Here is a 13,443-nt window from a genome sequence, read left to right as displayed (position 1 = left end):
GGGAGTCCGAAGGGAAAGGTTTGAGACGATGAGTGTGTATTTAGTTTCACCAGAAGCAAAAAAAAAAAACCTAAAGAACCCATACTGCATTGCAGTGTGGGTTTTCCCCGTGAATTCAGGACGTTTCTTTTTTAAAGTGCCTTAAGGCATCTGTCTGCATTTTCTTCTTGGTGCATAAAAGCTGCTTAGAGGCGTGCACTGAAAGGGCATATGAGGGAAGCAAATAGAGCCATGGAAGTGTCACATAACTGTCTTTAATAATGGGAGCTATTCCAGCACTCGGAGCCAAATTGTCTTTCAGCATAAAGGATAAAATTTAGCAGAGCTGGGAAAGGGAGAAAAAGAAAGGGGAGGGGAAACACAGCACCACCTCCCGCTGACACCATAGAAGTTTCCCTCAGCTTTCTCTCTCTCTCACTCTCTCTGCATATATTTTCTTTTTTAATCAGCTGGGGCTCTTCCCTCCCCTGCTTTTTTTTTTTTACTTTATTTTTATAGTTGGAATTCTATTTTTCTAATTTCTCTTGTTTCACATTTAACTTCTTCAGAGGATTTCATTAATAGTTATTGCAATGAAAAATAATAAATAAACTCAGCACCAGCTGCTCAGATGGCTGTTGTAGCATATCTGGAACATAGTGCGGTCTGTTCAGGGCAGCCACACAATGCAATTTATCCCCACACCTGAGGGAATGAATTTCACAACTATAATTGCTACAATATAATTCTTATTAATGTTGTGCTATAATTCCTATTAATTCCAAAGGGCTAGTAAATGCATTAGGACTTGTCAACATATTATTTTACACTGTTTATGATCTGTAGAATTACACTCTTCAGTATTGTATTGCATAAAGAAATGCCTTAAAATTAGCCTTAATTGGGGGGGGGTGGGGGAGAGGGAGCACATTTTCTGTTCAGGCACTGGGAAAGACAGAAGAATCCTGGTGTTTGAGAAACAGTGAAACTGTATTTTCATATCAGTCCTTTGAACTTTCTTTGCCACGCAGTTAACAGTTTATGAAGATATATTAATAATGTCTCTCCTGGTTATTAGAAAAAGAACCACTGGTGTCTTTATGAAAGAATAAAAAACTACAAGAAAGATAGGGTTATAAAATTTAAAATAACTGTCTTCCAGAAAACACAAAAGTGGGGAAATTACAAGTCATTGTAACTGATGTAATAAATGCAGAATGGCTTATCTTGCTCTGCTCTTATTTATTCTCTTTTTATCTGACTATCCTGCTTTTCTAGGTAGTGAATATGATGAGGAGGAAGTAGACTATGAAGAATCAGACAGTGATGAGTCCTGGACTACCGAAAGTGCTATCAGCTCTGAAGCTATCCTTAGCTCAATGTGCATGAACGGAGGGGATGAGAAACCTTTTGCCTGTCCTGTTCCTGGATGTAAAAAAAGATATAAGGTAAGTAGTAGTGCACACCTACCCTTTTTCTTGATAGTGTGGTCAGAGTGAAGCTTTTGAAATCAGTTTGCACCTTTCTCATTTAATACTTTTCACAATTATGTTTGTGGTATTTTAGCTGAATATTTTATTCACTGATTTCCTCTCAAGCACAGCCAAGTTGTCAGTTTTACAAGGGGTGAGTTTTGCATCCCTGTCTGTCAAGATAGATTACATACTCTTTTGCTTTACACCTTTTAACGAGCTTTCTGTTATTTAGACAAATTTACTGCAGAATGTAGGAGGTACTACAAGCAAAATAATCTCTTGGGTCCCTTTCAGAGACACGAAATAAAAAGCTTTTGCTCATCTGTGCCGAATGAATTCCTTCTGCTTAACTGCTAGAGATACTGCTCTTCTTTAGTAAGAATGTGCCCAGGGTACATTTTCTGGTAAAGATGATGTGCAGGATGTGGTTGTTAATATCTTGCAAGTCAGAATTCATCTTGGGAAGGCAGAGTCTTGGAGAAATTCAGGCCTCATTCTGACCTGGGTCCAAGTCCCCGTGACCCGTCTGTACAGCCATCAATGACTGTGTGTGTGGGGTTTGCATTGCTCTGTGTGACTACTGGGAAACAATTCCCCACCCCCATCCCCCCGCCCCCTGCCTTCTATGATTACTCTCCATCATGAGAAACTTTTGTCTTTTTATGAAAGAGAAACATTTCTAAATTTGAACGTTGAGCTGGCTGATGTAGAACGTGCTATGATGTTGTGAGGGATAGGAGTGTTGCTTCACAGCAATCAGTGCAGAGACAGATGAAAATGTATTGAACAGCTTGGACTTCAGTATGGTATTCTCTAGTCATTCACATTTGGGAACAGAAATAGCATGTTAGCATACTTTCTCTAACTAATTTTCTGAAGTTTTTTTGTGAACTACTGGAAAATTGACTTATACCCTAGAAAAAGCTGCAGTGGTCAGGTCAGTTTTATACTAGTTCTATTTTATGGCTTCTCCTTTAAATAACTGACAAGTAGAGAAGAGACAAGAGGAGAAATATGAAATAGAAACATAGGAGGACCAATAGCATTTCAGATAAAACTGTTATGACAAGAATGAATAAACTGTGCGTGAAACCACGTAGTGGATGAAAACGTGTTGCAGTGATGCTGCAGCTGCTCTGGGCTGTGGCAGCTCCCACAGCAGCAAATCATAAGACTCAGATTCCTGTACAGATCACTTAATATTAACAATATTTTTTTCTTAAAACAGGGACAGGAAAGCAGTGTACTCATTTCTTAGTGACGTACAAGTTTCTTTCCTATAACTGGAGAATAAACATTACATAGTTCAGGATAATCTCTGCAAAAACTGAACACCATCTCCGGGGCTGGGGCAGAGGGAAAGATGTTTTCAGATGGTTTGCAAGTATTGTTTAGTAGATATACCCATGTTATTCAAGATCAGTACTTTTCTTGCGTGCGGTAGAAGCTCTGCCAGATGAAGCATATGGTATAAAAGCTAAATCCCCAGCTCAGGAAGCAAACAAGCCATGGTGATTGTTAGAAGTCTCTGTGCCCAGAGGGCATCTATGCACTGCAGAAAACATTTACTTAATGGCAAAGGCTAGAAGGAGAACCCTGTAATTTGCTATATCCTGTCTGTTCTCTGTTTGACTGCCAGCCCTCTGTCTTTTTATTGCCCAAATAAGCAAGCTGTTTGTGCCTGCTCCTGCTATCTCACTACCTTCATCTCAATGCGTGAGGATTGTCTACAAGGGATGTCTTGTACACCATTAACGTTAGAGCAGTGGGACCGGGAACAAATTAACGACCCCTACAGAGGCTGACAGAGAGCAGCAGCAAATAAAAAGTACCGTATTTTCCTGAGAGACTCACCTCTGTTTAGTCCTGATAGGAAAACACATTTCCTTAAACTCTGCCTCACCTCATTTCGCTTTTCTGTGGGCTCTGTTTCCTCCCTTTTTTCTTTTCAGCCTTTTTTCTTTCTTTTTACATTTTTATCTTTGTTTCCTTCCTTTTAGCTTCGTGTCAGCTGTGTTTCTTGTTTCCTCTTTATCTTCCTTCTGCCTAACCCCCTCCTCAGATGAATTATTTGCGGACTCTGGGTAGGGAGTCCTGTGATCAAAGCACTGGGATTTTCTGGTGGGTACTGGATAATCACAGTCAGGACAGTAAAACAATTATAGTGCTCCAAACAGGAACACGGACATGTACATACAGTAATTGCCAGGCTCACTTTACGGCTGAGAAAGGATGCATTCCTTTAGGGAGCAAGGAGGAAAGGAAATACAGAGTTTTCTTTTGTCTGGCCTTAGGTGACGTACGTTTGAGAGCAGAAGTGGTATTTTTAGAGATGTTATTTGTATTACAGTACTTCTTACAGGACCCAGTAGGGATGGGACACCTTTTTGCAAACAATGTACAAGGATAAAAGATGGCCTCTTCCCTGAAAAGTCATTATGGAAAGGTAAATAAGACAAGAATGAGTACAACAAATACTCCTAAGGAATGGGCTGGGGCGGACAATGGAAACTGTAACAAGAACATGTTTATAAGCAAGCCCAGATGTGTATCAGAAGACCCTGCTGGCCTCCTGCCCAGCAGTTATCTCCTGGCACTTTCTCATAGGCAGTGCAAATAGAGTCACAAACATTTAGTTGTTCTTCGGGAACTTCATTTTTTTCTTTAAAAAATTGTTTGCTTGTAATACAGATTGGTTTTCTATACACTGTGGCACAGATTTGCTTGAGGAGCCACAGATTCTGAGGGGAGACCAAAAAAGCACAGGGTTTTTTTTTTTAGTGATATGTAAATTTGTTTGTGGGATAGTCAGAAACAACTAAATGAACCTGGAGCATATTGACTTCTAGATGCTTAAAACACAAGCCTCTGAACTAATTTCTGAAGCTTCCTTTCTTCTTTAATTATGCTTACTGACTTAGAGAAGAAATTATAATTATTTTATAGTTTTCTATTTACGGATTTTTTTCTTCTTCCTGTGATTTGTGTATGCTCCCTGAAATTTGATTTTTAGAAAACCATCTGCATGATTTAAAGGAACCCAAAGGTCCTTGTTTCTGTGGAATTCACCCTCACCAGATTTTGGATTTTACATCCACATTTAGATGCTCTGTCCAGAAATGTGTGGGTATCGAGTAGTTAATGTGCTGTGCGAAATACCACCTGTAGGAGCTAAAATGGGGATTTATGAAGGTGGCAATTAGCTTTACTTTTATTCAATACCACCCGAGTGGTCTCCAGCTCGAGAGAAGGATATTCAAAATGTGTATATGATTTAGATAAGCTTATTCAGGCAACATCCAAAGAGCAAATGAAGTTTGACACATAATTGATAGATACAATAAACCCCACAAATAATGCATATATACTACTATAGAGAAAACCCTAGAGTATTTATCCTAATTTTTCTAATTTGTGCAAATACAGTAATAAAGGAATAATAGATTTCTGTGCATACAAAATGTAGCTGATATGCATGACTTCTTTTTGGCCTTGGGTGAGAAGTGGTACCTTCCAAGACTGCCAAGGCATTGGGCTTGTCTGTCTGGAAGTAGTGGGATGACGGTCTTAGACCTGTCAGGTGGGGAAAATCCGCAGAAAGGCTGATTTAAGAGTGTAGAAACTCAGCAGAGCCTAGGGAATGAGAATATTGAAGTAAGAGGGGGGCAGGGAAAGGGAATTTACTTGAAAGAAAGGAGTAAGTCAGAATTTGCAAGTTGAACAGAAGAACTAGACCCACAAAGAAAATTTCAGGAGGAAGAGTCAGGAGTACAGAAATATTATATGAGTGTCTGAGGCTGAAACAAGAAATCTCCCCAAAAAACATCCTTCTGCCATCTCTTTTCCTACTTGAAGGGGGTGTCAGGCTCTCTGCAGTGCCATGGCTTTGTGAGTCCTGCCGTGCAAGGGGCCCTGCCCAGCAAGAGCCCTTGTGTTCGTGCAAACCAGGCAGTGCCACTCTAAAATTCTCTATCGCCTCCTGATCTTGTTCCAGGTTAATAATTGTTTCCTTCTGTTTGAGATTTTAGATTGCCCTTCTCTACTGCCATCTTCTTCCTCAATCATTTGTGAGAGTAAATAGTGAGCAACCTGAGTAATCAGAGCAATAAAAGTGATGTACGACTTTGGCCGTGGGCTTTGCTGTACCTCAACAAACTCAGCCCAGACGTACAACAAAGTGTTTACATTGCAGCAGTGGAAAAAGTGCTGAAGAGTCCACTGTAACTCTAACAACAGTTTCCTTTTAGGCAGGAGTACAGGTCAAATTTCATGTTGTACAAGCTCCTCATGCTCTGCATGGTTGACTGTTTTTCAAACCTTCCGTGGACCAATTCATCCCATGTAGGTTTCTGGTTTAGCATTTCCTTAAATTTTTCTGCCTGAAAGTAGTTTTCCCCCTTCATCAAAGCATGTGGTGTACAGGAGCTGAGTGGATTGTTAAAAAAATCTGTACCAGAAGAGTACCATTGGCATGGAACACAGAGAATATTTGTGATTGCAGATTTAAGGCGTCTGTAGCAACTGATAGTAACTCAAAAGAATCTAAAAGTGTTTCATAGAAGAATTAAAAGTCTAAACAGCTTTTTGTTAGGAAAGTAGCGTTACTATAGGGTAAAAGGGCTTAAGGACAGCTTTGTTTTTAAAACTTCACTGCAGTAGCAAAAGTTTAGCAGGTCACCCCCAGATTTTCTCCTCTTTTGAAGGCGCAGGTCCTTACAGGTAGTCAGATGTTGACAAATGCCTTTTGAGAGTCCTCTTGCCAGCCAGTGCCATTCCTTGCCCTCCCCCACCCTAACAGTCCTGTTGCTGAGTGAGTGTTGGGAGTTTCAACTGTGTACAAAACTATCCAAAAGCTGCCTCTGGATCTCAGATTACTTGCAGCGAATTCACTTTGCTGCTCTCGAGGCTGATGTATAGCTTTGATGTGCTCTTGCAGTTGTGGTGGTACAGTTTTCTGCCTCCTCTGAGTGCTGGGCACCCAGATGTAACTTGCACTGATGGCTCATATTGCTTGTGTTGGAGATGGAAGGTTCTCAGCTCCCACATCTCAGGAGACAGCTGTGCAGGAGTTGTTCAGCAGTTTTAAGGGTGTAAAGGACAATTCAGGGGCGGAATTTACAACTTTAGGTGAGGATTCAGTGCCTGGATGCTCTAGAGGAGAGGAGCACAAATATGTGGGCAGAGCAGTTGCTTGCAGTCTTGCACCATGATCCCTCTCTTCCAACTTGGATATTTGAGACTGTTTTTCTGTGAGTTCCAAGCTGGGGTTTCCACTTACTGTAAGCTGTGCATCAGTAAAACTCAACTTGTTGCTTGAAGAGCCAGAGGGGTTTTCTGTTGTGTGTAACATGAGGCAGTGGTTCAGCAAAGACAAAATCCCTAAAATGTGATTTTGTGCATTAATTATCATCCAGCTGTTAACTGAATTTTGTGTTTTAATAGCTTTTAAAAAAATTATGTATCTGACACAGTAGAGCCTTGGAGTAGTCTCTTTTTGTCACAAAATGTCTTGGTATCTTCTTTGATTTCATCCTCAGAGAAACTCAAACGAAACACAGTTTTCCCTTCCTTATTCAAAAAATCCAAGCTTTCTTGGAGATGGGAGATTTCAGTATACTATATAAAGCAGTATCACAACAGTTGTTGAGATCACAATAGATTCTTCCATTTTTGCCAGAAATATGGGAAAAGGAAAACAGGGGAATTATTTTGATATATGTTTAGTAAGGTCTTAAGTTGATCTGGCAAAAGTATGGCCTGTTTCCTGTCCTTTCCTGTTTAATGGAATGTGTGTTGTGGTGCTATGTTTTACTTTAGTGGGGATCAGTTCTCCAGTTTTAGCTATGGAATATCCCCAAACAATAGCTATTTTGAAGATGGCTTCTCTGGATTATTTTCTAAGTGTCCTGTGTAACTCTTGGAGTTAAGTGTTCCCTGCAGTTAATTCTTTGGAGGCAATGTGTAAACTATCAGAATTTGCTGGTGCCTAAAGACATATCTAGAAACAATGACACAAAATAGAACAGACCCACCATGGGGGGAGCCTCAGCTTTTTGAAGAAGTGTGACTTCAGTCTTCATGCCAATTCTTTGTTTGCTTGTAAACAAACCTCTGAATAAGATTTGTCAATGCTATAGGAAAAAGATGGCAGGAAGCAAAGAACATCCATGTGGGAGCCCACTAAATGGTATTCTTTGGAAAGTGTTGTGCGTTAGGCGATAAAAATCAGGATTTCACAGAATACTCTTGAGTTGGAAGGGACCCACAATGACCATCAGGTCCAATTCTTAAGTGAATAGCCCATACAAGAATCAAAGCCATAACCTTGCTGTTATTAGCACCACACTCTAATCAGCTGAGCTAACTTAAGGGTAATCCAAGTAGGTAAGTTTTGTGCTTTAGAACCACACAGATTATTCTCCTCTTTGTCCCACCTGGTACTTTGAGGGCACAGTGCATGCTTAACACCTGGGGGGAGCTCCTAGCAATTTGTATTTTTGCCCAGAAAGGTGATCCATTTTTGGTTTTTAACTGGAAGCTGAGCCCTTGTCGGATCTCGTCCATTAACGTTTTCCTTTCTCACTCACAGAATGTGAACGGTATAAAGTACCACGCCAAGAACGGCCACAGGACACAAATCCGCGTACGCAAACCATTCAAATGTCGCTGTGGAAAGAGTTACAAGACAGCTCAGGGCCTGCGGCACCACACAATCAATTTCCATCCCCCCGTGTCTGCTGAGATTATCAGGAAGATGCAGCAATAACATGCTGGTCACAAATGTGCCAAGAAATCCTCACCAGCAGTTGCTGATTTTGAGAACAGCCACCTTTTTCAGGGGAAGCATTCAGCAACCCTTTAAAAAATTAAATGCATGCTTTAAAATTTTCTGTAATTTTGGAATGATGTATCTTTGTAGAGTTAATGATTTTGTACATTTGCACATGTTATCATCATACCCATTTTCATTACTTTGAGATAAGGTGCTATAAAAGCTGTAGGTTCTTCAGAACATTTTTCTCCAAAACAAAACAAAAAAGAACTAGGGGGACATTGCGTATTTAGTTGTACTGACGTGTTGAACAGGAGTGCGAGGAGGAGAGCTTGGCACTGACATCCTTTCAAGATTGTAACGTGATGAAGACTTTCGATGCATCTGTCAATGTGTGTGCAAAACCAAAACAGTACCGCCCTCGTCAAACTATAGTTAACATGCCTTACATAACGGAGTTATCAATGGAGTAGCAAGTCTTTTAGGTAATGGAAATATAAATAAGAAAGAATGTTTAACATAATATGCTAAAAAATATTTTCATACTTAAATAACATACATAAAAAGGTGTGCTTGCTGTATTTTATATTATCTTGCAAATCTTTTTTTTTTTCCTCCCTCTTGAAATGCTGAAAATCTTGCCATTCGAAATAGTAAACAATCACTTTAGCGTTAGCTATTACTTTTTTTTTCCTCTGTACAAGACATCATATTATGTTCATGCCCATCAAACTTTTGAGGACCAATATCCCAGTCCAACTAAATATTTACCCCTGAACTATCTGTTAAAAAGACACTTGGAAATACTTAAGTGCAAATTTATGTGTGTGTGAGAAACAATTATCTTCATCTCAGATGAAGTTTTGAAGCACTTTGTAGTTCTCTATTGCCAACAGATTTAATGTTTTATGTGTTGCCAATTCTTGCAACTACTGTACGAGCATGTGCCTGTGGTTGCAAATAAAAAGGAAAAATTCTGCGCATGGTTTAAGGAGGTCCGTTAGTTGTGCTAAGGGAGTTCTAATGCCTCTCCCTCACGTTTTTTGTGTTTTTGAGATTTTCTTTGTGCATTTTTTTGCTTCTCATTGTAGGTCACCGCATTCCATTTGGATGTGTCTGTTTAGCTTTACGATTAATTTTGCTGAAATATGACATATGAGCCTTACTGAAGATTAAGTGCTTCTTGCAGCAGGTGGTCAGAGACTGACTTAAAAGCCAACATGAGAGCGCTTCGTGTCTGGACCATACCTGAACATTTGTTGCTTGCCATCCTGCCTTGAGCATTCTTCTCTCACAAGTGCTATTCCTGGAGTTCAGCTGGCTGGGAGCAGAGGTGGGCACCTTCCACCTGCCTTGGCCTGAAACACTTCTTTGCCCGGCAAGGGTTAGGGAGGAACTCTCCGTGTTAACACAGTCATCGCCTTGGCTTAGTTCCTGTTCTTTTAAGTGCAAAAGAAAGCTCACATAAAGGAGGAATGAGCTTTCCCTATTTTTTTTTTCCAAAGCTTTAAAGGAAAACTTTGTAAGGATGACAATTACCTATTCTCCAGCAGAGTAAAAGTCTCATTAAAACACTTAGGAATCATCCTAATGAATAAGCGTTTAGAACAGCCCAAGTGAAGTGAAACATCACTCTCAGCTCTCAGAGAGGTGACTGTGACAGCAGTGCTGTCAGCTGGGTTTAAAGGATGATCCAGACATGAGAGTTACTAGTACACACCAGGCCCCAGGAGGCCACTTCCCACCTTCTGCAGCTTTGGCAACAGATCTGGCCAACGAATACGTTTTGGCTCTGCTCCTAGTGCAAGAACTACAGGCTGGGCGAGTTCGTTCAACAGCTAAACAGTTGTAAAACGTCATTGTTGCATGTAAATTCCTTTCAACTATAAAAATTAAATTCCAGTTTCTATTTACCTATTCATTGTGACAGTATTATTAAACAGGTAAAGATGGGACTATTTTGTTATACTGTGTATAGTGAATGTATTGTACTGTGTCTGTGAAAAGTGTGCTTTAAATTATATTTTCATATGTTTTGTTGGGGACAAAGTACTTTAAGTTTGAAAGTGACAGAGGTTTGTTTTAGAACTGAAGGCAACTTAAAGAATTCCTGTCAGGAAAGCTGCTTATAAATGTAAATCAAATCACATTTAAAATAAACTGCCTCTGACCTAAGAAGACTGTTCGTTCCTCATTTCCTAACCTAAAGAATTAAGTTGTTGGGCTGTGTATAGTCTTATTTGTTTATTTTACTTCAGTATTATCAAACTCTTAGAGTTTGTGCTGTTTTCATGTGCTGTTGAGTTACAGTAAGAAAAAAATGACAAAATGCTCTTGCTTTACCTTGGGCCATCTCTTGACATGAAGTTCAATTACAAAAATCTTTAGACTGCAAATGGCACACGAGCACTGAGGAGTTGCTGCTGCCACATCATGCAGTGTTTAATAACTCCTGCATAGAACAGGATATTACACATGTTCATGAGGGAACTGCAGACAACAGAAGCTACTCCCAGCCTTAATCCCTGAGTCTCCCTCTCAAAAAAAGAACACAAAGAGATGTGAGAAGCATAACAAGCTGAATCACCATTTACTCTATGTAAAGTTTACACTCTTTTTATTTCAAAATGAGCAGCAGGAGAAAAAGGACCACTGACTCCATGAATAATTCTGCTTTTAATGTAACAAGACTACTGTACAACAAGTGGAAAGCAAATTTACTTAATACAGTTAAAGTAAATATAAAATGTTTAGATATACACACATGTTTTTACTTATTGGAAAGAAATACATAAAGTTAAAACACAGAAGGTTTTTAAAAGCCCTAAGCCAAAAGGAACACAATCCACTGTTGTGAAAACAGAACAATATTTTCTACTGAATGAAACTGCAACATAATGGCAATTATTTTTTTAAACAATTACTTTTAGGCATTTAAGCACAGCAGGTTTGTTCAGCTCAAAAACACTGCCTTAAAGTATAACATACCTCATTTAGTGTTATCCCTTAAGGCAAACATTCTATATGTAAAACTGAAGTATTTGCCATTCCTTTTGTTGCAAGCCTGGAATCTCACAGTACATGCATCTACATCTCAGAAGTGTACTAGAAAACTCTATTTTCATAGGGTAAGTAATGTAACTTTGCAATTGAAGTGTTACTCAGCAAAACTACACGGATTTGCAAGGAGAAACACCTGTTTATTACATTGTTAACTGTACCTCAGTTATCAAGATTAGGAAGAACCACAGGTGTTCTGGTGACCTCTTATAAATGTAGCTGAAGAGCACCATGAAGCTGGTCTCATTTTTTCTGAGGCTAAGTCATTTCTGTGTTCTTAGAAATTCCACTAAGTAGGGGAAGAAATAGCTACATACACAGTAAGGTGGAGGTTTGTGGGTTTCTTTAGTACAACGTTAGGCAGAGAGAGAAGATAACCCTATAGCAGCTTACAGCCATGACTTGCCACTCCCATTAGAGTATATGAGCTTTTAATCAGAAGTTTGCACTGTTACAGAAAGCTGCACTGGTTCTGTTCCACTGGTGGACTACTCAAAAGTGGTGGTTTTTTAAGCTACACTGCAAAACAAAGTATTTAATCAAAATTTAATACGTTCTGATCAAAGTGTGTCTGGACGTGCCTCTCAAACCCTTGCTGGTCATAGTCAGGCGGGAACTGCTCACTGCACATGGGGCACACCTTCCAGTGGCTCTCAACATGCTCCTCAAACTTGCTCTGATCGTAGTTCGGTGGAAACATCACATCGCAGAGAGGGCATTTCTTGTGCACGTCAAAACTTCAGGAGGAGGCGGAGAGAAAGAAGAAAGGAAATCTGTTACCGAAAACTAAAAGTAGGATCCTGCTGCCACTAAGAGCTTTACTACCAACTTAAATTTGAGCGGACTTCACATCTAAGTATCGAACAGTTAATTTAAATGTTTTTGCTGAAAGCACTCAATACAGTTAAGAGTGGTTTTACACAGGAATTCCAAAATAACCTGGCATTTAAAAAGCAACATAATTTTGACATAATTCCAGCTACCACTGAATATAAATCTATTGAATGACTTAATGACCAAACAGTTTCATGGGAAACCACTCTCTCTCTCTCATAAATGCTTGCTCTTAGCAAACGTAACACTTTATAAAAGCTCTAAACTTAGGTTCACAATTAGGTTGGCAAGAGAGGAGAAAAAAACAAAAGTTACTCATTCATTTACTGAAAAAATTGTCCAAATTCCATCAAAGTAAGGTACAGCACGAACAGCCTGCCCAGTCTCACGGCATATTCCCTGCCCAGTAATTGTAAACCAAACATTCATTGAAAAGGCTTGGTAATTTTTCACCTCCATCCCCTACCCTTGAGTTAAAAAAAAAAATCCAGTTCTGTAGAAACCTCTCCATGCCCTAAAGACCAATAAAAGATAAGATCTACCTGGAATCAAAGCAGAAACCTGTGCCACGCTCACGCAAGAGAAGACTTGGAGGATCAGGAGCAGAAGGTACAGTGTTGTCATCATCCTATTCGAAAAAGAAAGTATTTTAAAGAACAACCCCTACAAACAGCTTTTTTTTTCCCCTCCTCCATGTGCATTTTTGTTATCAAGCATAAATACAGATGAAATTTACCCTCACTTTGTAATCTCTGCAGCACAAGTTTTACTTGTGTGCATCTTGGCTCTATTCTGCAATTAGATAATGCAGCACAAAAATGACTCATTTCAAGGTGGAAATATAGGTGCATACGACCAAGATTTTTGGAACTCCAACTCCTAAATAATTTTCATCTCAAAGACACCTTAAATGCAAGAGTTAGTAATTATTCAGCTGATCAATTCAAAAATGGATTTGCAAAGGACCACAGGTAACAGCACATGTGTTGTATGGTTTATACAGATAACTAATATGAATATGCAAACATATTTCATAGTTAAGCTAGGCTAATGTACTTTGTCCTTATGAAGAGTTAATGTAAACAGGGCAGGATGGGAAAATTCCCTCAATATTTTTCTTCTCCTGATAACACCTGTTTAATTTCAACCATTTAACATTTCCATTAAGCAGGCACTGGGGCCTGCTCTGACAGTTGCTAGCAACAGACATATCTTCCAGTCTAACTTGCTTGCTTTGCACCTGCAGTGAAAAGGGCATATGAGTTTTAAAATATTAATTGTTCCTTTTGTCATGAAAGAGATACGATGGACAGTATTTAAAGT

General features: G+C 39.4%; 2 protein-coding genes across 7 annotated transcripts in view; one reads left to right on the top strand and one right to left on the bottom strand.

Annotated features, from left to right (window-relative positions):
• Positions 1-10,404, top strand: part of JAZF1 (JAZF zinc finger 1) — a 187,236-nt gene extending 176,832 nt beyond the window's left edge. Inside the window, exons 4-5 of the mRNA XM_027896597.1 lie at positions 1,258-1,427; positions 8,044-10,404. Of these exons, the coding sequence (XP_027752398.1) occupies positions 1,258-1,427; positions 8,044-8,220 (347 nt within the window). The 3' untranslated portion in view covers positions 8,221-10,404. The remainder of the gene's footprint in view (positions 1-1,257; positions 1,428-8,043) is intronic.
• A 479-nt stretch (positions 10,405-10,883) lies between these two features.
• The window catches only part of TAX1BP1 (Tax1 binding protein 1), a 54,775-nt gene continuing 52,215 nt past the window's right edge, over positions 10,884-13,443 (bottom strand). For all 6 annotated transcript variants that reach the window (XM_027896551.1, XM_027896541.1, XM_027896569.1 and 3 more), the window contains 2 exons: positions 12,663-12,748; positions 10,884-12,023 (listed from right to left, as the gene is read on the bottom strand). In XM_027896551.1, coding sequence (XP_027752352.1) covers positions 11,822-12,023; positions 12,663-12,748 — 288 coding nt within the window. In that variant the 3' untranslated portion in view covers positions 10,884-11,821. The remainder of the gene's footprint in view (positions 12,024-12,662; positions 12,749-13,443) is intronic.

The sequence above is a fragment of the Empidonax traillii genome, unplaced genomic scaffold, assembly GCF_003031625.1.
Source record: "Empidonax traillii isolate 1590-97213 ecotype Southwest subspecies unplaced genomic scaffold, ASM303162v1 scaffold17:size2698205, whole genome shotgun sequence".
NCBI lineage: Eukaryota > Metazoa > Chordata > Aves > Passeriformes > Tyrannidae > Empidonax > Empidonax traillii.
The sequence above is the reverse complement of the archived record's forward strand: the minus strand, read 5'-3'. Positions and strand labels throughout refer to the sequence as shown.